The sequence below is a fragment of the Acipenser ruthenus genome, chromosome 24 (genome assembly GCF_902713425.1).
Source record: "Acipenser ruthenus chromosome 24, fAciRut3.2 maternal haplotype, whole genome shotgun sequence".
NCBI lineage: Eukaryota > Metazoa > Chordata > Actinopteri > Acipenseriformes > Acipenseridae > Acipenser > Acipenser ruthenus.
This window is the reverse complement of record NC_081212.1, coordinates 2,883,583-2,903,730: the sequence shown is the minus strand read 5'-3', so window position 1 is coordinate 2,903,730 and position 20,148 is coordinate 2,883,583. Positions and strand designations below refer to the sequence as shown.

Genomic DNA, 20,148 nt, shown 5'->3' with positions numbered 1-20,148 from the left:
AATCCCTATGACGAACACTAGGGGGCAACCTAATGATAAGTAATGCAAGTCAGAAAACAATTGAACAGGAGGAAGGAATGGTGTCGCCGGTCCTCTTTGGAAACTAATTGCGCTGAGCTGATAAAGTTTGACACTTCTTAAAAGCAGCGTGTGTGTGTGAGAGAGAGACAGAGAAAGAGACACACACACAGAGGGATTAGTGACCTCATCTGTGTGAATGAAGTCACTTCCTGCACTTTCTCCAGTATATTTATGTAGGCAGAGTTGCACGTGGTAAACCGTTCCAGGCTGGCATTAGCATGTCTGCCAGTCTCTGAAAATGCTATTTATTGTGTGCAGAATGACACTGCAAGCTCAGATCGTTTTTTCAAGGCGCTCCCTTTTTTGCTTGTAAGGTCTCGGTCCCCCCACAGCTCTCTCTTTTAATCCTTCAGCCCGGTATTGCAGTTCGAAGGGCAGTTCAGATCTGGTGTAAAACAGGAGTTCACAAGTATTCTATTATCTCCGCACACAGCAGCTTTAGTGCAATAATCGAGGTGACTAAATTCAGTACTGGAAAGTCAACTGTGTGTGTGTTTGTTTCAATCCAAGGGTATAGGCCTACTACAGCAATGTGCACATGTGTGTAATAATACATAGTTATGTCAAAATATGTGCTATATGTGTTTTCACTTTTCCTTTGATCATTGTGGTGCTGAAGCAGCAGCAGCAGCAGTAGCAGTCTAGCGCCTCCTTGTGGTAAGCCCAGTCAGTTAACAGAGCGTGCCAGAGCTGTCCTCCATTCTGCGTGGTGTTTCGATTGAGAGCTGCTCTGGAAAGCAGTGTCGATGACCCATACCGGTGACACGTCCGTTTGTTTGAGTGGAGCAGCCTTCCTGCTATAATACAATTCCTTCTGTTTGCATTACAAGAGGGATGGTTTCAAGGCTGGGGATTTTAAAGACAGTAAAAATAGGTTCCACATTGCATGACCCTCGTTATACTGCAGATGAGGTAACCCCAAATACAATTGGTTCGCACACCCCAATAAACATCCCATTATTTTGAAAATGATGGCTGCATATCCAGAGACAGTGGTGGACGTGCTCGGACTGATCGATTGAAGAGCAGCTCACTTTTATGTTCGCTGAATTTTCTTCTGTATCACAGCGTGTATTCAGAATTGATAACACGCTCATGCGCCCTGTTTAGGGGTGCATTGCGAAGCACGCCCACTTGTAAGTTTTAGCTGAATTATTTCCCCTTGATTACTAAGAAGCTCACCTGCTACCATCACCACCCAGCATTACACAGTGACTGTATATTGACTGACCAGTCCAGTGCAGGTGTAGAGATCAAATAACGCGCTCCCCCAGTAACTCCTGTGAATATTTAATAACGCAGCGTACCAGTGACAGTGTCTCTGTGTTTGACATGTATAAATGAATTGATACAATCATAGTTTCTATCGCAATGCCATCATTCCCAGGACTATATCTATCTGTCTCGCCCCTTGGGGCTTGGAAAAGAGTCACGCGTGAGTCTGTCTGTCTGTGCAGAATTATTATACAATGCATTCGTGTCGTGTATTAAGAATGGTTCTCTTCTTCGGGTATTTCTGCTGAGCTGAAGAATTTCAAACAAACCAAACCCTCGCCTTTCTGCTAAGTGCTGTGTTGCTGCTTGCTTGTCTCGCTGCCCAGTGAAACTGAGGCAAACCCTATCCCTCCACCCCTGCCCGGACACACAGCCAGAAGCGGCAGAGGCTAGTACCGCATCCACACACGAACACACGCTTACCATCCACACGCACACACGCAGGAGCTTTCAGGCGAGAGTCGGGGTCTCGCTCCGGTTCTGTTAGCAGAACTATGCGCAAAGCTAAACGGAACTAACGATATTCAGGCGGACTGACTTTAAAAGGGAGAAGTGGAATTCATAAAATAAAGAAACACTGACAAGCAAATCTTTCAGCACAGAGTCAAGGAAAACTGAAAAAGAGAAACCACTGGAGACGATCAAGTAAGTGAATATAACATTGTTCTAGTTCTCCTCCTTCCACCTCCCTCGCTCCCACCCTGTCATCGATGGATAAGATCGCATTCGTGGATTGTTCTGCGTCCGAGAGAAAACACCCAACAAATCACTGTCCCGCATCAGCGCACCAGATCAGAAACGGTGGGTGGGACTGGGAGTGAATATCTGTGATCTCTTCTGTACACTGAACCTAAACAGCGTACCATTGATTTACTACAGTGTGCATAGCCTAGGAAATCTGTACTCGACTTACTGGTTCATAGTGTTAATCTTATCTGGACATTTTTTTTTGTTCCTTAAAAAAATATAATAATGTTTTATAAGCATGTTTTTAAATGTCAGATAACGACCGGACTTGCTGAACTTCGCGTTCTGTGACTCAAGCAGCCGAGAGCGAATCGACTGCCTCGACAGGTTTGTTTGTCAACACAGAGAACTACGCGGCTGCATCTGGAGACAGCAGGAGGGACGGGGGACGCAGCTGTGACGCGTTTCTTGCACAATAACCACGGGCTGGCGAGTTCTCCACGCAGTCAAGGATTATACAGGAGCCCTTAGAATGAGAAAAAAACACGAGTGAAAATGAGTTATTTTGGTGATTGGGTCATATGACGCGACTGCCTGTCTCCTGCTAGCTGTGTGTGTTTTAAATATGTTGCATTCAGAGGAAGTTGGCGTATCGGTGCTTGCCAAACGGAGATAACCCTTTAAAGAAAGTGAGGTAGGTGCTGTGACAGGATAAAACTAACATAAAAACAAACAACATGAAAAAAAGACCGTCAACCTGCATGAAGTGAAGTGAAACCGCAGTCGCCGCGCTGAATAGGAAACACAGTTGACGGGCTATTTTGATGGCACAAGACGTGACACATAAGACCTGTAGCCCGTTTGCTAAATATGAGCACGGCAAGGCATTTAATAAAGATGCGGCGCTGGTTTGGATTACAAGTTTAATGACGTGCTTATAATGTATCTTCATTTCAAACCGCTGTGGCTATAATAACATCTTTTTTTTTTTTTTTTTTTACTGAAAACGAATTTTTTTGACGGTTCTCGCCACCACACGAACTATTGTTTAAAACCTACACACTTTAAAGATATACTATTTATATATACTTTTGATAATTAAAAAAAAAAAAAAGTTTGTATGAAGGTTGAGGCGCTGGAGCGCGTTGCTCTCGTTGGATTTTTCTCTCACCATGGGCACAAAACAAACCAAAGCCAGCGGCCAGCAAGCTTCTGAAACCGGGGACAGCCCTCCGCACGGCCAGGGCTCTCGGAAGAGAACGCCCACAAAGGAGCGAGGGGGGGACATGTTCGCTTCTTTCATGCTAAAATCCGGGGACAAGTTCGGCAAGAGCGGGACACCCCCACCTTACCAGAGGCGCATTGGTATGATCCAGGAGATGATGATTCTCGCCAAGCAAGGCAAGCAGGACGAGACCACGGAGCTTTTCAAAAACTTACGACAGGTGAGCGAGAGAAAGTGTTCTCGAATGTTACCTCCGTGACGTACCGGTTAGCGGTCTCGCTCCGGGTGCGCTCCAGCGGCGGAGAGAGGCACGGGCGCGGCACCAGCTGCAGACGGGATGGGCTCCTGCGCTGCTGCTGTTAATTCAGCGCTTGTAGAATTGATTTGAGGATGGCAATTACCCTTATTTAAAATTGTACTATGTTAACGAGTGTGCCATTTGTTTGGTCACGCTGGAAGCGCAGTTCAGTCACCCCTCTACCAAACATGCATGACCATTCTGCAGGTTTCTCTCGCATATCCATTTACCACAATGTGCTTTCTTTTCACTATGCTTTACCAAGCAGGTGAGACCAGCTAGCAGTTGGGAATTGGACCAGATATCTTACTTGTCAGCCGGCAGGTATATCAAATCACAGACAAGGTTTTAAAGCAGTTTAACTGTTATTTTTCATTGCTTTATTTTATAGCGGACCAGCTTATATTACCAAGTCACCTAAACCAGCACGACCAGTTTAAAACCAGTAAACCACCAGCTGTGGGCAGCATGCACCAGTGGCCAGTACTGGAATCAGAGTCATTAAGCGTTTCCACAGTGGACTACTTTTTAACCATGGTCATGTTTATAAAGCAAGCTGCCCCAATGGTAACCCCCAGTGAAGGGCATGGGTGTGGATGGCAGTGAATTGAGGGTGAAGTAGCTGAAATGCTCGTCTGCTTCACTCAGATTCGTGTACGTTGTACTGCTGCTGTGTGTTGCATTTTGACAGCGGTTGTGCCTGTCTTCCATACTCTCTGAATCCATGCAAGCACACACACCCGTTCTTCAAATGGATTGGGTGTTATTACTCAGGCAGTGTGAATGTAAGGTGTTGGAGAACCTGGGAGGCAATGGTGATTAGTCGGTCTGGAGTCTAGGTCAGCTTCATGTATTCTCTGTCTTTTGCATTCTCTGCCTAAATTAAATCAAACCTTGCACGGGCATTTTCAAAAGCCTCTGGACACTAAGAAAGCACGCACATGCATATTATAAAACATAGTAACCTGTTACATGCATTAAAAAAACCAGCAACCTTATAGTTCAACAGCAAATAGGCACAGAGCTTCAGTCTAGCAATGAGTAAAGACAGCCTGTGTCACTGGGCTGCGCCTCGGGGCTCCAGGTGGATGAAGCAACCAAGGACTTTTTAATTGATGCTTGCAAAATAAATCCATGGTGAGAAGTCATTGATTATGAATTGATGACCCTCCAGGTATTGAACGTGTTTTCTGACCTCACGGCTCAGAGTTGAGGATTTCCAGTCCGGACCAGCACCCTCTAATGGGGAATTAATCAAGGAGGTGGCCAACGCTAGCTCAGCGCCTCCTAATCTCAGCGATTGGAGATCTGCCTGGCAAATTGTACTGTATTTCTGCTAACCGTGACACCCAGACAGGACACAGTTAATATGGCATCGTGTTTCTCATCACAGTAAAGACATGCTATTTGGTGCATTGAGTTTTGTACAATGTAGGTAGGATTATGAAAAGGCTTTAAACTAAATACTGTGTGAACCTCCAGTTGCCCCTGTTTGAAATGTGTAAGTTCAGTGATAGAGTATCTCAGGGAGGATGATAAAGGCACTGCCTGTTCTTGAGAGTGAAAACGTTACTGTTTGATATCTGGAAAGATGAGCTGTTACTGCTGGTAAAGGCTTAGGTTGAAATTACTTTGAAATTGTAATGTTTAGGGAAAGTGGAGTTTATAATGAGGGATAAAATAGTTTCCCAGCAGAAGCTGGTCTCCTGGTAATGTCATTATTTTCACTCAATTAACCCTCAGGAGGTAATACAGAGGTTTGGGTACCGATTGAAAACACGAGCCTCATATTCATTCCATTGGATTGGATGTGTTTCCTTCTGATAAAATCGGTCATCATTGATCGCCTGCTTGTGCTTGACTAGATCATATTTCAATGAATGGTCTTAGGCCAAATGTGTTTTGAGGTCAGGATTGCTTGGGCTGTCTCAAATCTACGTTGCCATTTAAAGTTTCAATTTTCCCGTTAGTTTAAAAGAGGGCTTAGGACGACCACGGCTCAACTCGAAACCTGATTGGCTGAGACGATTAGTTAGGGGTATACTAGTTTTCTTTTAGACCAGATCAAACAATTAAAAAAAGTTATTTAATAATATTGGTCTCCCCTGTATATTTGCTTTCAGACTTCCATTCAGCCCGGGAGATTCCACTAAAGAACTGAAGAATGTTCCGAAGACTCTCTAATGATGTCAGACAGTTCCAAGTTCCATCAGCGAGCAATTTTAAAAAGCATCCCATCTTTTGTGTGCCGCTGTAAAACCGGCAATTTAAAACTGTCTAAACTCCCAACGCTGCGACGTCTCCGGAGCGCAGGAATAAAATAAAAAGGGAGAAGCAAATAAACATCCCTGCCTCAGTCGACAGGAGCGCTTTCATATCCCCCTGGGTAACGGCTGTCAGTGCTGGTAATGGGTTTGGTGGGAGGAGAGCATGTTTCAGAGCAGGGGTGGGGAATAACAAGCTAGTTGGTACACTAATGCTGTATTGATTTACTGGCAGAGGCTGACATGTCAATACAAAATAAGCAAGCACGTTTCTGGGCTAGCATTCGTGCCTTATACCAGCCAGGGCTGATTTGAAGAAGTTAACTCAACATGAGCTGCTTCTAGCACTGAGGTGTTGAAGTCAGGCTGCTATGCATCATATACTAGACCCTCCATGGTCAAAAGTCACGTCAAATTGCCCATCAATTGGATTTTGGTCAAACCTGGGCAGGGTGTTTTAACAAGGGTTCATGTCATAGTAATACAGTAAATATGTGTGAAATCGCTTTGGGTCAATATGGACAAGATATAGGTATGATATAGACAAGGCCAGAGGTTTAAGGACAGCATGTCACCCGTTTGTTAGTAGCTGGGTGAATATTTGTTTCCTATTGTTTTCCATGCACGTAAATATTGAGCACATGTTGTTGTAAGTAAAGCTGTGGAAATGTATATAAAAAGTAACAGCATTTGATTGGAGGGTGTCTTCTGATGGGTATTCTGTCTGGTGACCAGAACTCCCAGTGTGTTCTAAACTGGTTTATTCCGAAAGTGGAAATGGAACCTGCCTGATGTGTATCATTGAGCTATGGCGCTAACGTGTGGAAATGTTCAAACGGCCGTGCAATGGGGGGGTCTTAAACGTGGATCTCCTGCGGGCTTCGCTGCAGTGTACCACATTAAAATGCTCAGAAGCATCATTAGTCCCCTTCCCTCCCATCACAGCCATGCTTCCCCTCAATGAACATGACGTGCATGGTGCCTGCTCTGCATGCTAATCCAATGCAGTCAGCTTGATACTCCGTCCAGGTTTTAATGGTAATCACATCATCTGGGAAAGTCGTAATGGGTTTAATGCACACTGGGTAGCACTCCATGCTTTAATGTGATTGGCTCCGACAGTGAAAAACAACTGGTTTGAGTTGTTAGTGCCCGGCTGGTATTGCTGAACTGCAACTGGAAATCACAAGGCAAATCTCATACATAATAAAAACAGTGACCGATTCTCTACACGGTTTCCTAATAAAGTGGCCACACTCCCATAGTAATACCAGGACACATCGAGTACTGTTTTTGGAATCTGTTGCTTTTGCTGGCATTGTGTCCCGAGGGGAGGGGCAGGGGGAATCATCCTGCAGATATCCAGTTTGTAGATATGGTGCCTCAGATTACATGAAGCAGCTTGATTCTTTTACAGTAATGCAAGTGCACGAAGCAATTAGAATGATTGCATTCTGATAATCCAATACACACAGGCTCATCCTGGTCTAATTGGAGTCCTGTGTTGTTAGGGTATGAGTCACAGAGGAGGCAAAACAAACAAACCAAAAACAAAAAAAACGCAGTGGTGCAGTTTTGTTCGAGTTCTGGAAAGATGAAAGATTTTTTTTTCATTGAGATTTTAGTGTAATGGAAGAATATGATTTCTTTCTTCTATGATTACAAACCCTTGCCCTATAGAGTAGACCCAGTTTTGCATTGACCTTACCCTTGTCTTTAAGTGCCCCAGCCTCTCACTCTGCTCAGAGGATCATTCAGGAGCCTGCCTGCCTGCCTGCGCGAAGGGGAACGTTTTCATAATGATCTCATTAAACAAATGAGAACGGAGCTGTCATCCTGAGCAGTGATGAAGGTTAGGCGCGGGGAGTCGGGGGCACGCTGCTCCGTTTTAAACACATCATTACATTTATTATACAACAGTGCGCGTACGGGAGCAGTTATTTGATTTCAGGGAGAGTGTCTCTGTTCTGATTAAGCTGATAAGGTAGCAGAGGAAGCCGTGGCAGAGAGAGAGACCGCAGACGAAAGGAAATGCAAGCCCTGCCATGTCAAGCAGTTTAAAAATGAACGATCGCTTTCCGTGGCGGAGTCGGCTACTCTTTCATCTCTCGGAGTTTGGAGACTCATTATTATTCCGCTCCTTGTGGATCAAACACTACTGCCTCCCCCTGACCACTGAGTGTTGCAACATTAGAGACCCTGCATCCATATTTATTCTGCTGTAATTGTGTGCGTTCTGTCGAGCTGGTTTCAAGGATTGAGAGTGTGTGAGCCTTCGCTCCCTCTCTATTGATCCCCAGCCAGTGACATTGATAAGCAGCCACCCACGCGATAGCAGAACCAGAGCAGATAGACTGTGAACAGGGACACAGGCAGCAGCCGGGAGAGCTGACATGCACTGGTGAGCTGTTATGTTGTAACTGTTATATTAGCAAGCAGGGTTTACCGGTGATAAGTTAAGCATGTATTTGTGCGTGAAGGAACGCACACAACAAGGATTCAAGCAGAACTGAGCAAGTTTCAACTGATTCCAATAATAAGAAGTCTTTTACAGCTTAATCATTATCCTTATACACAATAATGAGATCACTAGTCAGAAATGAAGCAATGACATCAGTTAACAGTTTCAAGGAGGCGTGAGAGGGTGCTGGTGTGTGCTCATGGAGGATCTTGAATGCTTCTCTGTGCCATCACTTTATACATTATTCCTGGCTTGCACACCTGATTGCTGGCTTATTTCTTACTTTCACCAGGTCAGGTGAGGTCAGTTTTATTGACTCTTTCTCAGGTAATAAAAGATCCCTGATTGCAGCCAGATAACAGCATGCTTTGCACAGCTGCACTCATAGTTTTGTCCTGGTCATCTTTTCATTAACACTTACACAGGGCATCTGGAAGCTATTTTGGTAGCGACTCTGATTGCAATGTTGTTTTGACTGGTAACAAACATTCTAAGGTTGTAGTTCCATCGAGGGGTTCCGGTGACTGGATAGACCACGAGAGCAAATGCGAGCCGGGTAATTACAAAAAAACCCCCCAAAAAAAACAAGCAAACAACAGCTGAATGAACGATTGCTTCCGGCTGTAATCTCATTTGCCCATGCTGTTCAATCCATTCCTTATTGAGTATTGTATCTGTCTATATTTCTATAAGAAATAGAAAACCTGCCATAACACAGTAAATAGTGCGTAGGGCCAAGACAAGAAAGCATTGTTAGGTTATTTTTAGAGGGCAGATCTCTAAATCACTGATTAAGATTGCGTCTTGCTAAAGAATAACTGCATGTTAATTAAACAGAACTCTTTCAGACCTGTCGAGGAAAGTCAAGCCAACTCAAAGCTTCAGACGGCTCTTGTACAGTAGTGTAGGAAAGATAACTCTGTTTAGCAGATCACTCAACTAATCCACGGTACTGTGCTTGGATTTGTTTAAATGCTGATTTTCAGTGTAAGACACTGAAACTATGAAATGAGTATTTCTGTTAAGTTACTTAGTGCTGAAACCCCCCCAGTCTTCTTTCAAAGCGGACAGCATTAATCCCTTGTAGCTCTCCCAAGCATGATGTAACCCTGTGCTTGTATTGGTTTTACTGACTGCATTAATCAGTGCTGAGTTGTGAAGCTATCAGGCTTTGCCAGTGTTCACAGCTATAAAGTATGCATTCCAGTACGATGTTAACATTTCTGCAGTGCCTTGAAATACCTCAAAGCACTTTGCAAAGCAAGCGAATGACAACTGGGGTGATCGATGCCCTCAGCAGTTCATTCCAGTACAGCTGCAGTTGTTTTGCACCGGTCTGTGTGCCATTTCTTGATGAATTATGCTGGGTGGATTTTGTAAAGTGGATAAACATTATTTAAATTAATAAAACATGAATAATAGTTTTGGTTACTCTGTGCCCTGAAGGCATCTAAACGAAACCTTCTGTTGTATTTAAATGATTATAATTCTCACGGATTGAGATCCAGAAAGTGTTGGTTTTTATTTAGCGGTCTTTGAGGGATGATAAAACTTGGGACATTTTAACCCATGAAGCTGTTCTAGCAACAAACACGGAAATAATCGAACTGGCAGCTTACTAAATGCAAGCAAATAAAATGAGAGGATGCAGTAAGCGATCGAAACACTGAGAAAAAAGAGAGAGAGTCAGTGCCCCTTGGCATCTCTCAGGACTCTCCCAGCTCCTCAAACTGTTCCTGCACGATCCACAGCGTCGCTGGCATGCGTTCTTCCAGTTTCTTTACAGCCAATCCCAGCCCAGACCAGAGCAGCCCACCCCACCCCACCCCAGCCCAGCCCAGCCCAGCCCAGCCCAGCCCATCCAGCCCAGTTGAGCCAGGGAGTCTTTCATTTGCTCCATCTTCACCTTGATTTATGACTTCACTGCAATGAACTCTCCCCACACGACTGCGGGCGCTCTTAGCGTAATTGAAAGAGACAGACACAGCTTTACACTCACTAATCTCAGGGCTGTAACTATAATAACATTCACACTCAGGACTTGTGTCCTTCTCGTGGGAATCAACGCTGTTCAAACAGCGAGCCGCTCCTCCTGTCTGATTTCATGCAGTACTCGTCGTCAGCCGAATGTGTCTAATTGAATATCGGCGTGATGTTTCTCAGGGTAACCTTGTCACATTGTCACCCTGAAGGCAAACACGCAGACGTGTGCGGCTGTACTGGTGTGCACAGTGCATTGACTATAATGAAGTGCAGGTTTACTGTTCGGGTCCCCAGAGATGCCATGGGATCATCGCAGTCATGAGGACTGGGGAGAAAGGAACTATTTCTGCAGGTTTTGAGATATACAGGCACACACACACACACACACGCAGACACAGACACACTTACTCCTGCGCTTTTCTCACACACACACATACACACCTAGGTTATTAGTGTTTGTAGATGTGTAAATGAGTATTATTCTAAATGTTAAATAAAAGCCCCCCCCCCCCCCTCCTAACACACCCACAATTTAAGTCTTTAATCTGCAAATTCAATTGAAATTCTAAGGTAACTCTTATAAGTCAGTTAGATGAATGTTTCAGCTTGTGTCGTCTCCAGTGTATTAATATGAGCGTGTTCTCACTGTCCTGCTGGTCAGGGCTTTGCATCCTCCCATGCTGATGTTTCTTCTCCTTGTCTTCTCTCCGGCAGGATTTAGGGATGGAGTCGACCTCTCTGGACGATGTCCTGTATCGGTACGCCAGCTTCCGAAACCTGGTGGACCCCATCACCCACGACCTCATCCTCAGCTTGGCACGCTACATCCACTGCCCCAAAACGGTAGGGCGACGCAGTCTCCACTAGGGGGGGTGTGCTGAGACGCGTACTCAGGAATTGCCTTTAAGAAGCATTTATCGGCAGGTGTTCAATAACTCCATTCGTTAACGTGTTGATTTCAAAACAAGAAAGCGGTCCTTCCCTCACCTTTACAACAGAGTACCAGCCAATGGCCATTAAGTTCCGTGTGCAGTGTTTTAAAAGCCGATTGGAAGCGCTGATATTCTACAGTGAACATCAGCACACTTCCAGTCCCCCCTCGTCATCACTTGCATGTTTTAAGGTGGTTAGCTACGTTTCTAGGGTCAGTAATAAACTGTGAGGTAGGGAGGGTGTTCCTTATTGCTCACCGCTCAACTGTCTGGACAAAAAACTACGTTTGATACGTTTGATACCCCTGAGCTCTGTTCTGCTGACATGCAGGCAAATTTCCTCTATTTTATCTTGGCGAAAGCAGAATCCAATACTATAATATCAAGATCTGTAGGAATATTTGAGCAATCCGGTGATCCCTCAGACACATGCACACGCGGCAGCATGTTGTTATGAATATTTGATTTGTGTCTGATGGTATTATTAATATAGAAATCGCATTCAGCCTTCATGTGTCTCATTCCAGATTGCAGTCTCTCCTGTTTTGGGCCACTTTGAACAGCGTTTTCTAATTAAAATCTTCTCCTTGTATATACAACACAATACAATACAACACAATGACATCGTCACCCCTGCTTGGGTTTGCCCTGCTGTGCGAGGAGTAGTGCCTCCCCAGAGATGCTACGTGCAGGAGAAACACTATTACTGTCTTTACACAAGGGAGTCTATCAGCAAACACAGACTGATTGAGCTGGAATTGCAATGCAATTAATGACCTGTGCAGAAACAGCCTTAGATAATCATACAGGACTCACATAACAGGATATGCAATGCTGCATGACATTGCATGCAGTTGTAAATGCTGGTGCGCATCTGTAGGTCCGTAGACTTGCAGGTCTGCATTGACGTGCAAGGGATTATGTGAAAAACCTGATCTCTTGTTTGAGAAACACTGCAGATATGCAGCTTGCAGAGCTTTGTGCACTGGCAGACATGGGCTTGTTTAATCCAGTGGAGCCATGCATGAAAGACGAAACATTGATCAGGTTGATGAGAAACGCTGTGTTCAGACGAGAGCTGTCCCACGTTGCATGCAAAAGTCAGACCCTCTTCGTTTGAGCGCTCTGTGGAAACAAGAAAGAAAGAAAGAAAGAAAGAAAGAAAGAAAGAAAGAAAGAAAGAACCATAAGGCAAATTAATTGAAGTGGTAATCTTGGGATGATTAATTGATAATATCCTGCAGGTCGGAAACTGAAAGCTAATATCAATTTTTTACAACGCTGAAACTCTCATTAGATATTTAACAAGAAGATGCCTGTAGCACTCAAGCCAAAAAGGAATGGATCACGCGCGTCCCTTCCTTCCACGCTCGCGCACACGCATGCACGCTCACAAGCACACGGCCGTGACCAACCACAGGACCTGAATGTATTTTAATAACCTGCACTGGACCAGAACTTTATATACCGCCAACCTAAAATGTATGAATGGGATTTTTCTGAGACTCTGTATTTTTAGATTCAAACAGTGAAAGAGGGGCGGTGTAAGATTCTCCTCTCATGTGCGGCTCATCTTCTCTCTGCTTTATTATCATGCTGTCCAAAACCAACTGCTCTATTAGTCTCTCTCTCTCCGGACTCTCAAATAAATCAAATTGCCATCATCAGTACCCACTCCACCCTCATTATAAAGCCCTCCAGTGCCACAGGGATTCTCAAATAACTGATAATCTCAAGCTATCTTTTCAGTCTAGCTCTTGCAGTATTTAGTAAAGCTCTTATAGGCTGTAATATTTCTTGTAAAGCTCTCACGCCACAAACCGGGAAAAACTGTGACAATTCTTCTTATGGCCATGGGGACCGCTGTGCAACTCCCTTTGGAATACGACGGCATTGATCAATCAGTCGATCGATTGATATGTTCAGTCCTTTTTTTAACAGTCAGCTATTTTCAACGGTAATACGTATAAACTGACAATGGAATAAGAGACAGCAGAGTTATAGTTCTGTAATAATATGGAGCAATAATAAAATAATAATAATACAAGGATTTTGCTGCCTTATTAAGACAGTGTTTTATGAGATTATCCAGAGATAACCCTCTTGTGATGGGCTGGGGCTGGAGAACGCAGCAGGAACAACACGGCCAGCTTTTTTACACTGAAACCGCTGTAGAATTGCGAGCTCTTTCACTTGATGACAATGTGATTCTAATCCAGCGCATGGTTCAGCTTTGCTGTTACTCATCGTACCCCCAGTTCATCACAGTGCGGTCTCAAGAAAGAAAAGAAATCTAATGGACAGCAGATAACTGGGCAGAGCTGCCTGAAAAGCCATTTCTCCCAAACAAGAGGACTTAAAATCCATCTTCTTATCTTCCTGCGTACCAGCACCTTTTTCCCTTTTTACAGCGTGAAACTGTTTTTTTTTCTCTCCCAACTGTGAGAAGTTTGAATGTTTTTATTCCCTGGAGATGCTGCAAAAGGCTCAGTCTGGCTTTCTCTTTTCAAAGTTTTCACACTTTAGAATTGCACTTTAACAAAGAACAAACAAGAGAATCAAAGCTGTCTTTTTCGTGTCAGAAAGGCAGCAACACTTTCCCCCCGCCTGTAAAACTGCTGATAATGTGATAGATTATGCGTCAGGCAGCTGGGAGAATAAAGAAGATCACAGGATCCCAGAAGGGAAGCTGGTGTTTGTTTCTCCGGTGCTTACGAAACCCATGCAGACCAACACCAGTCGTTTTAGTTTTGGAGAGACATTTAAACCTCCAGCTACAGACACTGACCCTGGTGTTATCTCATCAGTGAGTGTGTTCTGTGATAATGATCATGCTAGATTTCAAAATGTCACATTTTTAAATTTTTGTCAGTTTTTCATTAAGTATATGGAAAAACTACAAAGCGGTGTGTGATTCAATTTGTCATGCACCTGCTATAATGCCTCTTTCGTGCCCTTTAACTAATTGCTAAGCGTCACATGCCTTATATACTGCACAGCTGTGCTGGTGTTAGTTTAAATCCATCAATACATTTCACTGTTGGTTTTTTTAAAAAGCAGTAAGCCGGCGTCTGGATTAGCATTTTAAACGAGAGCAGCAATTAATTGTGCGTTTCTGTAATGAATTCCGGTTCGCTGGGAGGGGTGGAAGGTGTTTGCGACAGCTTCGAAGCGAGGCGTTTTCAGGGCTTGGAAAAAAACAGCCAGGAAGAGACATCCGCTCCTGGACCTCCTCACCTGCTCGCTGTGCTGGTAATTGGAATGACACCCTGGCTGTGCAGATATGATTACATTGGGCAGATTCCTGTAAACTGTATAATTAAAACCCCTGTAGATGGCTGAGCTCTGCTCCTGTGCTACGAATGAAAAGTCTGAGAACATGCAGAGTGATATCAAACCCCCATCCTGGTACTTTTAATTGCCCGTTACCGATGTCTAAAGGATTCGTAGACAAACTGATACGTTTGCAGAAGCGAATCCCACAGCCGTGATTGGAGCTGGAACTGAGGCGGAACTGGTAAACCGCAATGGTGCTGCTATCATTGCAAGAGCATTCCAGTTTCAAGTCGACCCCATCAAGGAGGAGCTTGTTCGCTGTCCTCTGTGGCAGTGCCAATCCTTCACAGCCCACTAGCTGCCAGGCTGTAGCGACGGGGAACAGAGGGGATTCTTCGCCACCCCCCAAACACATTGTGATGAGTTATATACTTCCACAGACTGACCTCATTGTCACACGCATACTGGGCTGGGTCTGATGATTCCCCTGGAGCACTGTCCATCAAGACACCCGTTTAAGATGTTAACACAATCCCTGGACTCAATCGAGTCGAGCATCAGCAGGATGAACTTGAACGTCCAAACTCATCTCATTCACCCAGCATTGGACTGTACTTGGGTAAGAATGGTGGCGCAACCCTGCAAGATGCCTTCAGACACCTTGTGGAGTCGTGCAGGCAATAGGCAGTCCAACCTTTTAGGTTCCTAATAAAATTGGGTGCAACCTTAGTACTGGTCCCGTGTGCCCTGTGTTGGTTCAGTTGAAAAACATCCTCCCATCTTGCAGCTGAGCTGGAGCACAGCGTTCTCAAGCGTGCGCCCAGTATTTGTTTAACCTTCGTGGACCCGTACAGAACGCGACTGGTAAAAACGGTACAGAGTCGCCCCCGAAGAACAATCAGAGACACAGGTTGTCACTTTCAATTGCGAACGGGGTAATATTAAACCAATGCGCTCCTCTTTCATGAGTTGTTTAAAGGTCAGTGCCTATGAGAAGCTGCAGAGGGATGGTTTTATATGCTGGTATCAGAGATTGTATTGATCTGGCATTGATCGCAGTGTTCACCCGAGCTCAGTGACTCAGCACACTGTCAATGGCTCTTCATCAGGGGACACTGTTTAGCTCATCATGTGACCTTGCTTTGTTCTTAATCTACAGCTCCTCGGTCTCGACTCACCCAGCTGTGTTGAGCTCTGTAGGGTAACTTGAGTATTTGTGATGCCACTGCTATAACTCTTGAAGACTTTTTATGCTTTCCCCAAACACCTGTGCATGTATGAATTAGATGCAGATAGTGGAAACTATGCAGTGGTTCTGTACTAAGAGGCAGTGATAGCACAAGGGTGTGTACAATGTGATGAGGCTGCCAGCTTGCACAGCACCAAAGCACAGGGGGCATAAAGCAGTGCCGTGTTTTCTGATTAAATCCACCTTAAAGAGCATGCAGCCTTCGATCTTTTCCATCCCCTCTACCTTTTCGTGACGTTTGCCCTCGTTCTGCGTGCTTCTTTTTGCAGTTACTCAAACACAAGTCTGTGTTCAGTCAGTCCTCTCTACGCTTGGAGCGCTCCGAACACCGCCTGGGGGTCTAAAGGCCAGACGTTGTTTTCCTGCAGGGGGTCCAGCAGTGACGCAGCCCCCCCCACGTTGTACAACCCCTCATGCATTTTTAAACCCTTCCTTTGGTTGCTGAGGGGGGAGCCTCACACGTACAGACTGCAGAGCCCTCTCAGTTAATATTTAAAGCTGTTTGATTGGTTTACTGCTCGATTCGGGACTCCGTGCGTGTGTGTTGTTAATCCAGTTCACACCGCTGGGGTCTATCTGACATGCCTCCAGTGTGCATTAGCAGATATTTAAATAACGTTTAGTCCTGCACACTGTAGCCCTTTCAAACCGCTGTGTCTAATGCAGACCCATACCTTTATTAATCTGCACTAGGGAGTTTCCTGCAGATTTGAATTCGGGTTCCTGATCCCACTGAGGTCACCAAGGTGTGGAATAGAATCAGGAGGCTGTGTGGTCCAGTGGTTAAAGAAAAGGGCTTGTAACCAGGAGGTCAAATCCCACCTCAGCCACTGACTCACCAAGGTGTCTGTTAAATAAACCAAAAAAATAAATAAATAATAATACAGGTCTGTTGACACATGCATTTGAATAAATTGCGTAAAAAATATTTCAGGTGCTGCAAATGAGCCACATCTATGGATGCTGAAAGAAAAGGACCTGCTGTCCTTACTGAATTACTGCTCAAACCCCAGGCTTTGTTTAATGCCAGCTCGTGATACAACCAGGATCGAGAACGGCACCCAACCAAAACAAACCTGCCTGTCCGCTACTGGGATCCTACTGGGAGATCTGCGTTCAATAACGTTGCGTTGCTTTGCAGATATTGTGCCTCTGTGGCAGAATAGTAAATGTAGTTTATTCATTTATAGAGATTGTTTTTGTTTTTCTAAAGCTGATAGAAAATCAATGATTGCGCACGTATGATTTAATGTCATGGGTTGAAATACCTAGAAGAAGAATGAATTAGTGTGTTGCAATGTGAGTTAAATCACTGAGGCCCGTTGCTAAGCCTCAGCCTGCTGATGAATATTTCATGGCCTCTCTTTCCCTTGGTCGTGTTTTCATTCCCTCTTCGCTCCCCAGGCAAGGCTACCGCCTCCTTATCACAGCCCCCGGGAAACACGCCACGAGAAAGTGAATTTAGAAATGCTAAAAGAAACGTAACAAACGCTTCAACTAGAAGTGTTTTTCAGTCTTCTTTCAGTATTTAGAGAATTCCGTTGTTATGGGTGATCGAGGTAACTGCACACCTTCGGAAATGACCAGCCCATTCCAAAAAGCTGAATGTGTTTCTGTCGGTCGTGTTCATTAGAATTTGTGTGCGTTTTTTTTTTTTTTTAATTTATTATATGCCACTTTCTTGACCAGGTCTCCCTTGAAAAATAGATTTAAATAAAGGTTAAATAATACAAATAAAGTTCTTTCAGTTACCATGCAGAAATCTCATAAAAGTTGTTGTACACAGCAGCAGTGTTTGTCTTTGGTAAGGGATGCTGAAGCTGGGAGTGGTTTGTTTAATTGCTGCTGCTCTCTAGAGGAGAAGTCACATGCTGCTCTGATACTAGTCACTGTGAACGCCTCATTCATTCACTCAGGGGACGGGTCTTACAGCAAGACTGTAGATCAGATCGGGATTTTCCCGGAAGAGCAGCCTCAAAAGTAATGACTCCATTAGCCGTTTTGGAGAACAGACTTCGCATGCCAATTCCCAACTTCCCTGAAGGAATCAGAGATGGTATCCTTCAAGGAATGGCCACGTACAACCCCTCCGGAGTAATTTAAATGTCTTTCAGACTTTTTACAGAATTGACAGTGCTATGGCAGGAGTTTGCACATTTTTAGCCTGACACTATACATAGGCGTGCTGGGTGTTTGTATCTACGGGCTGGGTCTAGATATGATTGTGCATGTCAGTGTGTTTGTGTCTGTCTGTGTATGTGGGTGTGTGGGTGTGTGGGTGCGTGCGTGTGTGCCTCATTATAAAGAAGCTTTCAGATCAAGGGCAGATTTGAAAAACAATCTAAAGCAAATGCCAGCCTTCGTTTTGGAGCTTTTTGTACGTTCAGCATTGACCAGGAGATGAAAGACCGCTGCACGCAGCTCTGCTCATTATCCAGGGGAGTGATGCTCACAGCACTGAGTTCTGCTATCCAGTGCATTACTTGGAGAGGTAACTGAGCGGGGCAGCAATTGTGAGATCCTTCAAAGAGTCAACAGTTCAATTGCCTTTTTTTGTTCTGGATTGCTGTGTCTCAGTAACTCTCATTTTCATCAACACTGCCAAATCTGGAGGACTCAATGCCTGCCAGCCACAGTACTGACCCCCCCCCATCTCTGTCTGTCTGTCTGTTCCACAGGAAGGGGACTCTTTGGGTGCAATGGAGAAGGTGTGCCGCCAGCTTACCTACCACCTGAGCCCGCACTCGCAGTGGAGGCGCCAGGGGCTGATGAAACGCAAGCCCCAGGCCTGGTAAGTCTGGCTGAGGCCTAGTTATAACCTGCTCACTGGCTATGTAGCATGCTAGTGAACATGTCATGGTTACTCTTAACACAAAAGCATGTTCATACTACAAAATTACTGCGTAGATGTTTCTGTGTTAAAGATGAGAAAGCCACAAATGCAGAACGCAAGTATTCCCTTCTAAAAGTTGCCCACAGTAAAAGCATTGCAAAGTGTAATAAAGCACAGTGAAAGCATGGTAAAGCACAGATGCACATTTGTAAAGCATATTCAAAATGGAGGATAACCATGAAGGAAACTGCAAAACGAAGCATGCCAAAATACAGTGGTAAACTTTTATAAGGGTTGTGCTTCAGCCCAGTGTATTTCAAATGTAATGTACATAGAGTTTAGACAAAAAGCTACCGGATCTGGGACTTGGTGTGGTCCGGCAGAAATGAACGTGACAGGAACACAAACATCAGCAGCGGGCCTAGCATTGTAAATAACTGCCTTTCATGCTTATTGAAGACATGAATGACTGGCTGGGTGAAAATAAATTACAGAGAGCTTTCTATTCCAATTTGGAGAGCGCAGGGCTCCGGTTCACTATTCTACCCTTATTATCCTGTCATGAGAGTGCTAAAAAAAAAAAAAACTCCACAGCGTGCTGTCAGCTGTCAGCTACACTCTGACTCATACATCTCGGAGGATCACAATAAGAAAAAGAACTTCTGCTTGCTGTGGAGCTACCGACAACTGAGCATCAGTATCGACATGCCCGCTAGACCAGTGCTTATCACAAAAGCCATTAGGCTTTATTCTTCAAGTCTAATTATTGGCAGACTAAGCTGGCAGCAGAACCTGTCACTCCTCTCTTTGGAGCCTTTAGAAGCTTTCTGCATGTCAGAACCGGCAGCCAATCAGAGCGCTGCGTTTGGTGCAAGCATTGCAACACTATAAAACTGAAGCATGCATGTTTGAAGCTATTCGAGATCATGTTTATGATAGGAGAGACTGTATACGGGATCTGAGTGGTGCAGTTCCTTATAAAAGTGCACCATAGGAAAAGGCTTGCAAAGTATAATAAAGCATAAGCATAGGCAAGCACTGTGAAGCCCAGGTAAGGTCATGCCTATTAAAAAAATGGCAAGCCATGGTAAGTGCATAGTCTGACACGTATATGCATACTACATAATATATAGTAGACCCTGATATTGATGTAATACAGCCAAGTTTCTTTGTATTAGACGGCTTGCATCACCTCGGTTTGAATCAGATGTGGATTAGCTGTACAGTTTAATTAGATTTTTTATTAACTTTATATTATAATAAAGGAGTGGAAGACACAAGCTGTGAAAAGAAGTCACAGAGAAGGAGCGGAGGTGTCTGCTGAATGGAATCTAACACTTTGACGGAGATCTGTCTGGGCTCCTGTCAGGATCAGAGGCCGAGTTGTTATAACGCTCTCCTCTCCGGCTCTCTGGTCACCGTGCTGAGCACCTTAATCACCGTAGAGCTCAGGGGATCCGGGTTCATGCACACCCACCCTCTAGCAGCTAACCCTGTTTTGTATGTAGCTTGATTGCAGTTCCAGAGCCTGAATCAATCAGCCCCTTCATTATCTGTACCGCTCCAAAGACCGGACAATTCTTC

General features: G+C 44.6%; 1 protein-coding gene across 1 annotated transcript in view; it reads left to right on the top strand.

Moving 5' to 3' along the window:
• The first annotated feature begins 1,695 nt into the window (after positions 1–1,695).
• LOC117430366 (leucine-rich repeat-containing protein 75A-like) overlaps positions 1,696–20,148 on the top strand; it is a 30,548-nt gene continuing 12,095 nt past the window's right edge. The window contains exons 1-3 of the mRNA XM_034050344.3: positions 1,696–3,488; positions 10,989–11,117; positions 18,410–18,522. Coding sequence (XP_033906235.1) covers positions 3,216–3,488; positions 10,989–11,117; positions 18,410–18,522 — 515 coding nt within the window. The 5' untranslated portion in view covers positions 1,696–3,215. The remainder of the gene's footprint in view (positions 3,489–10,988; positions 11,118–18,409; positions 18,523–20,148) is intronic.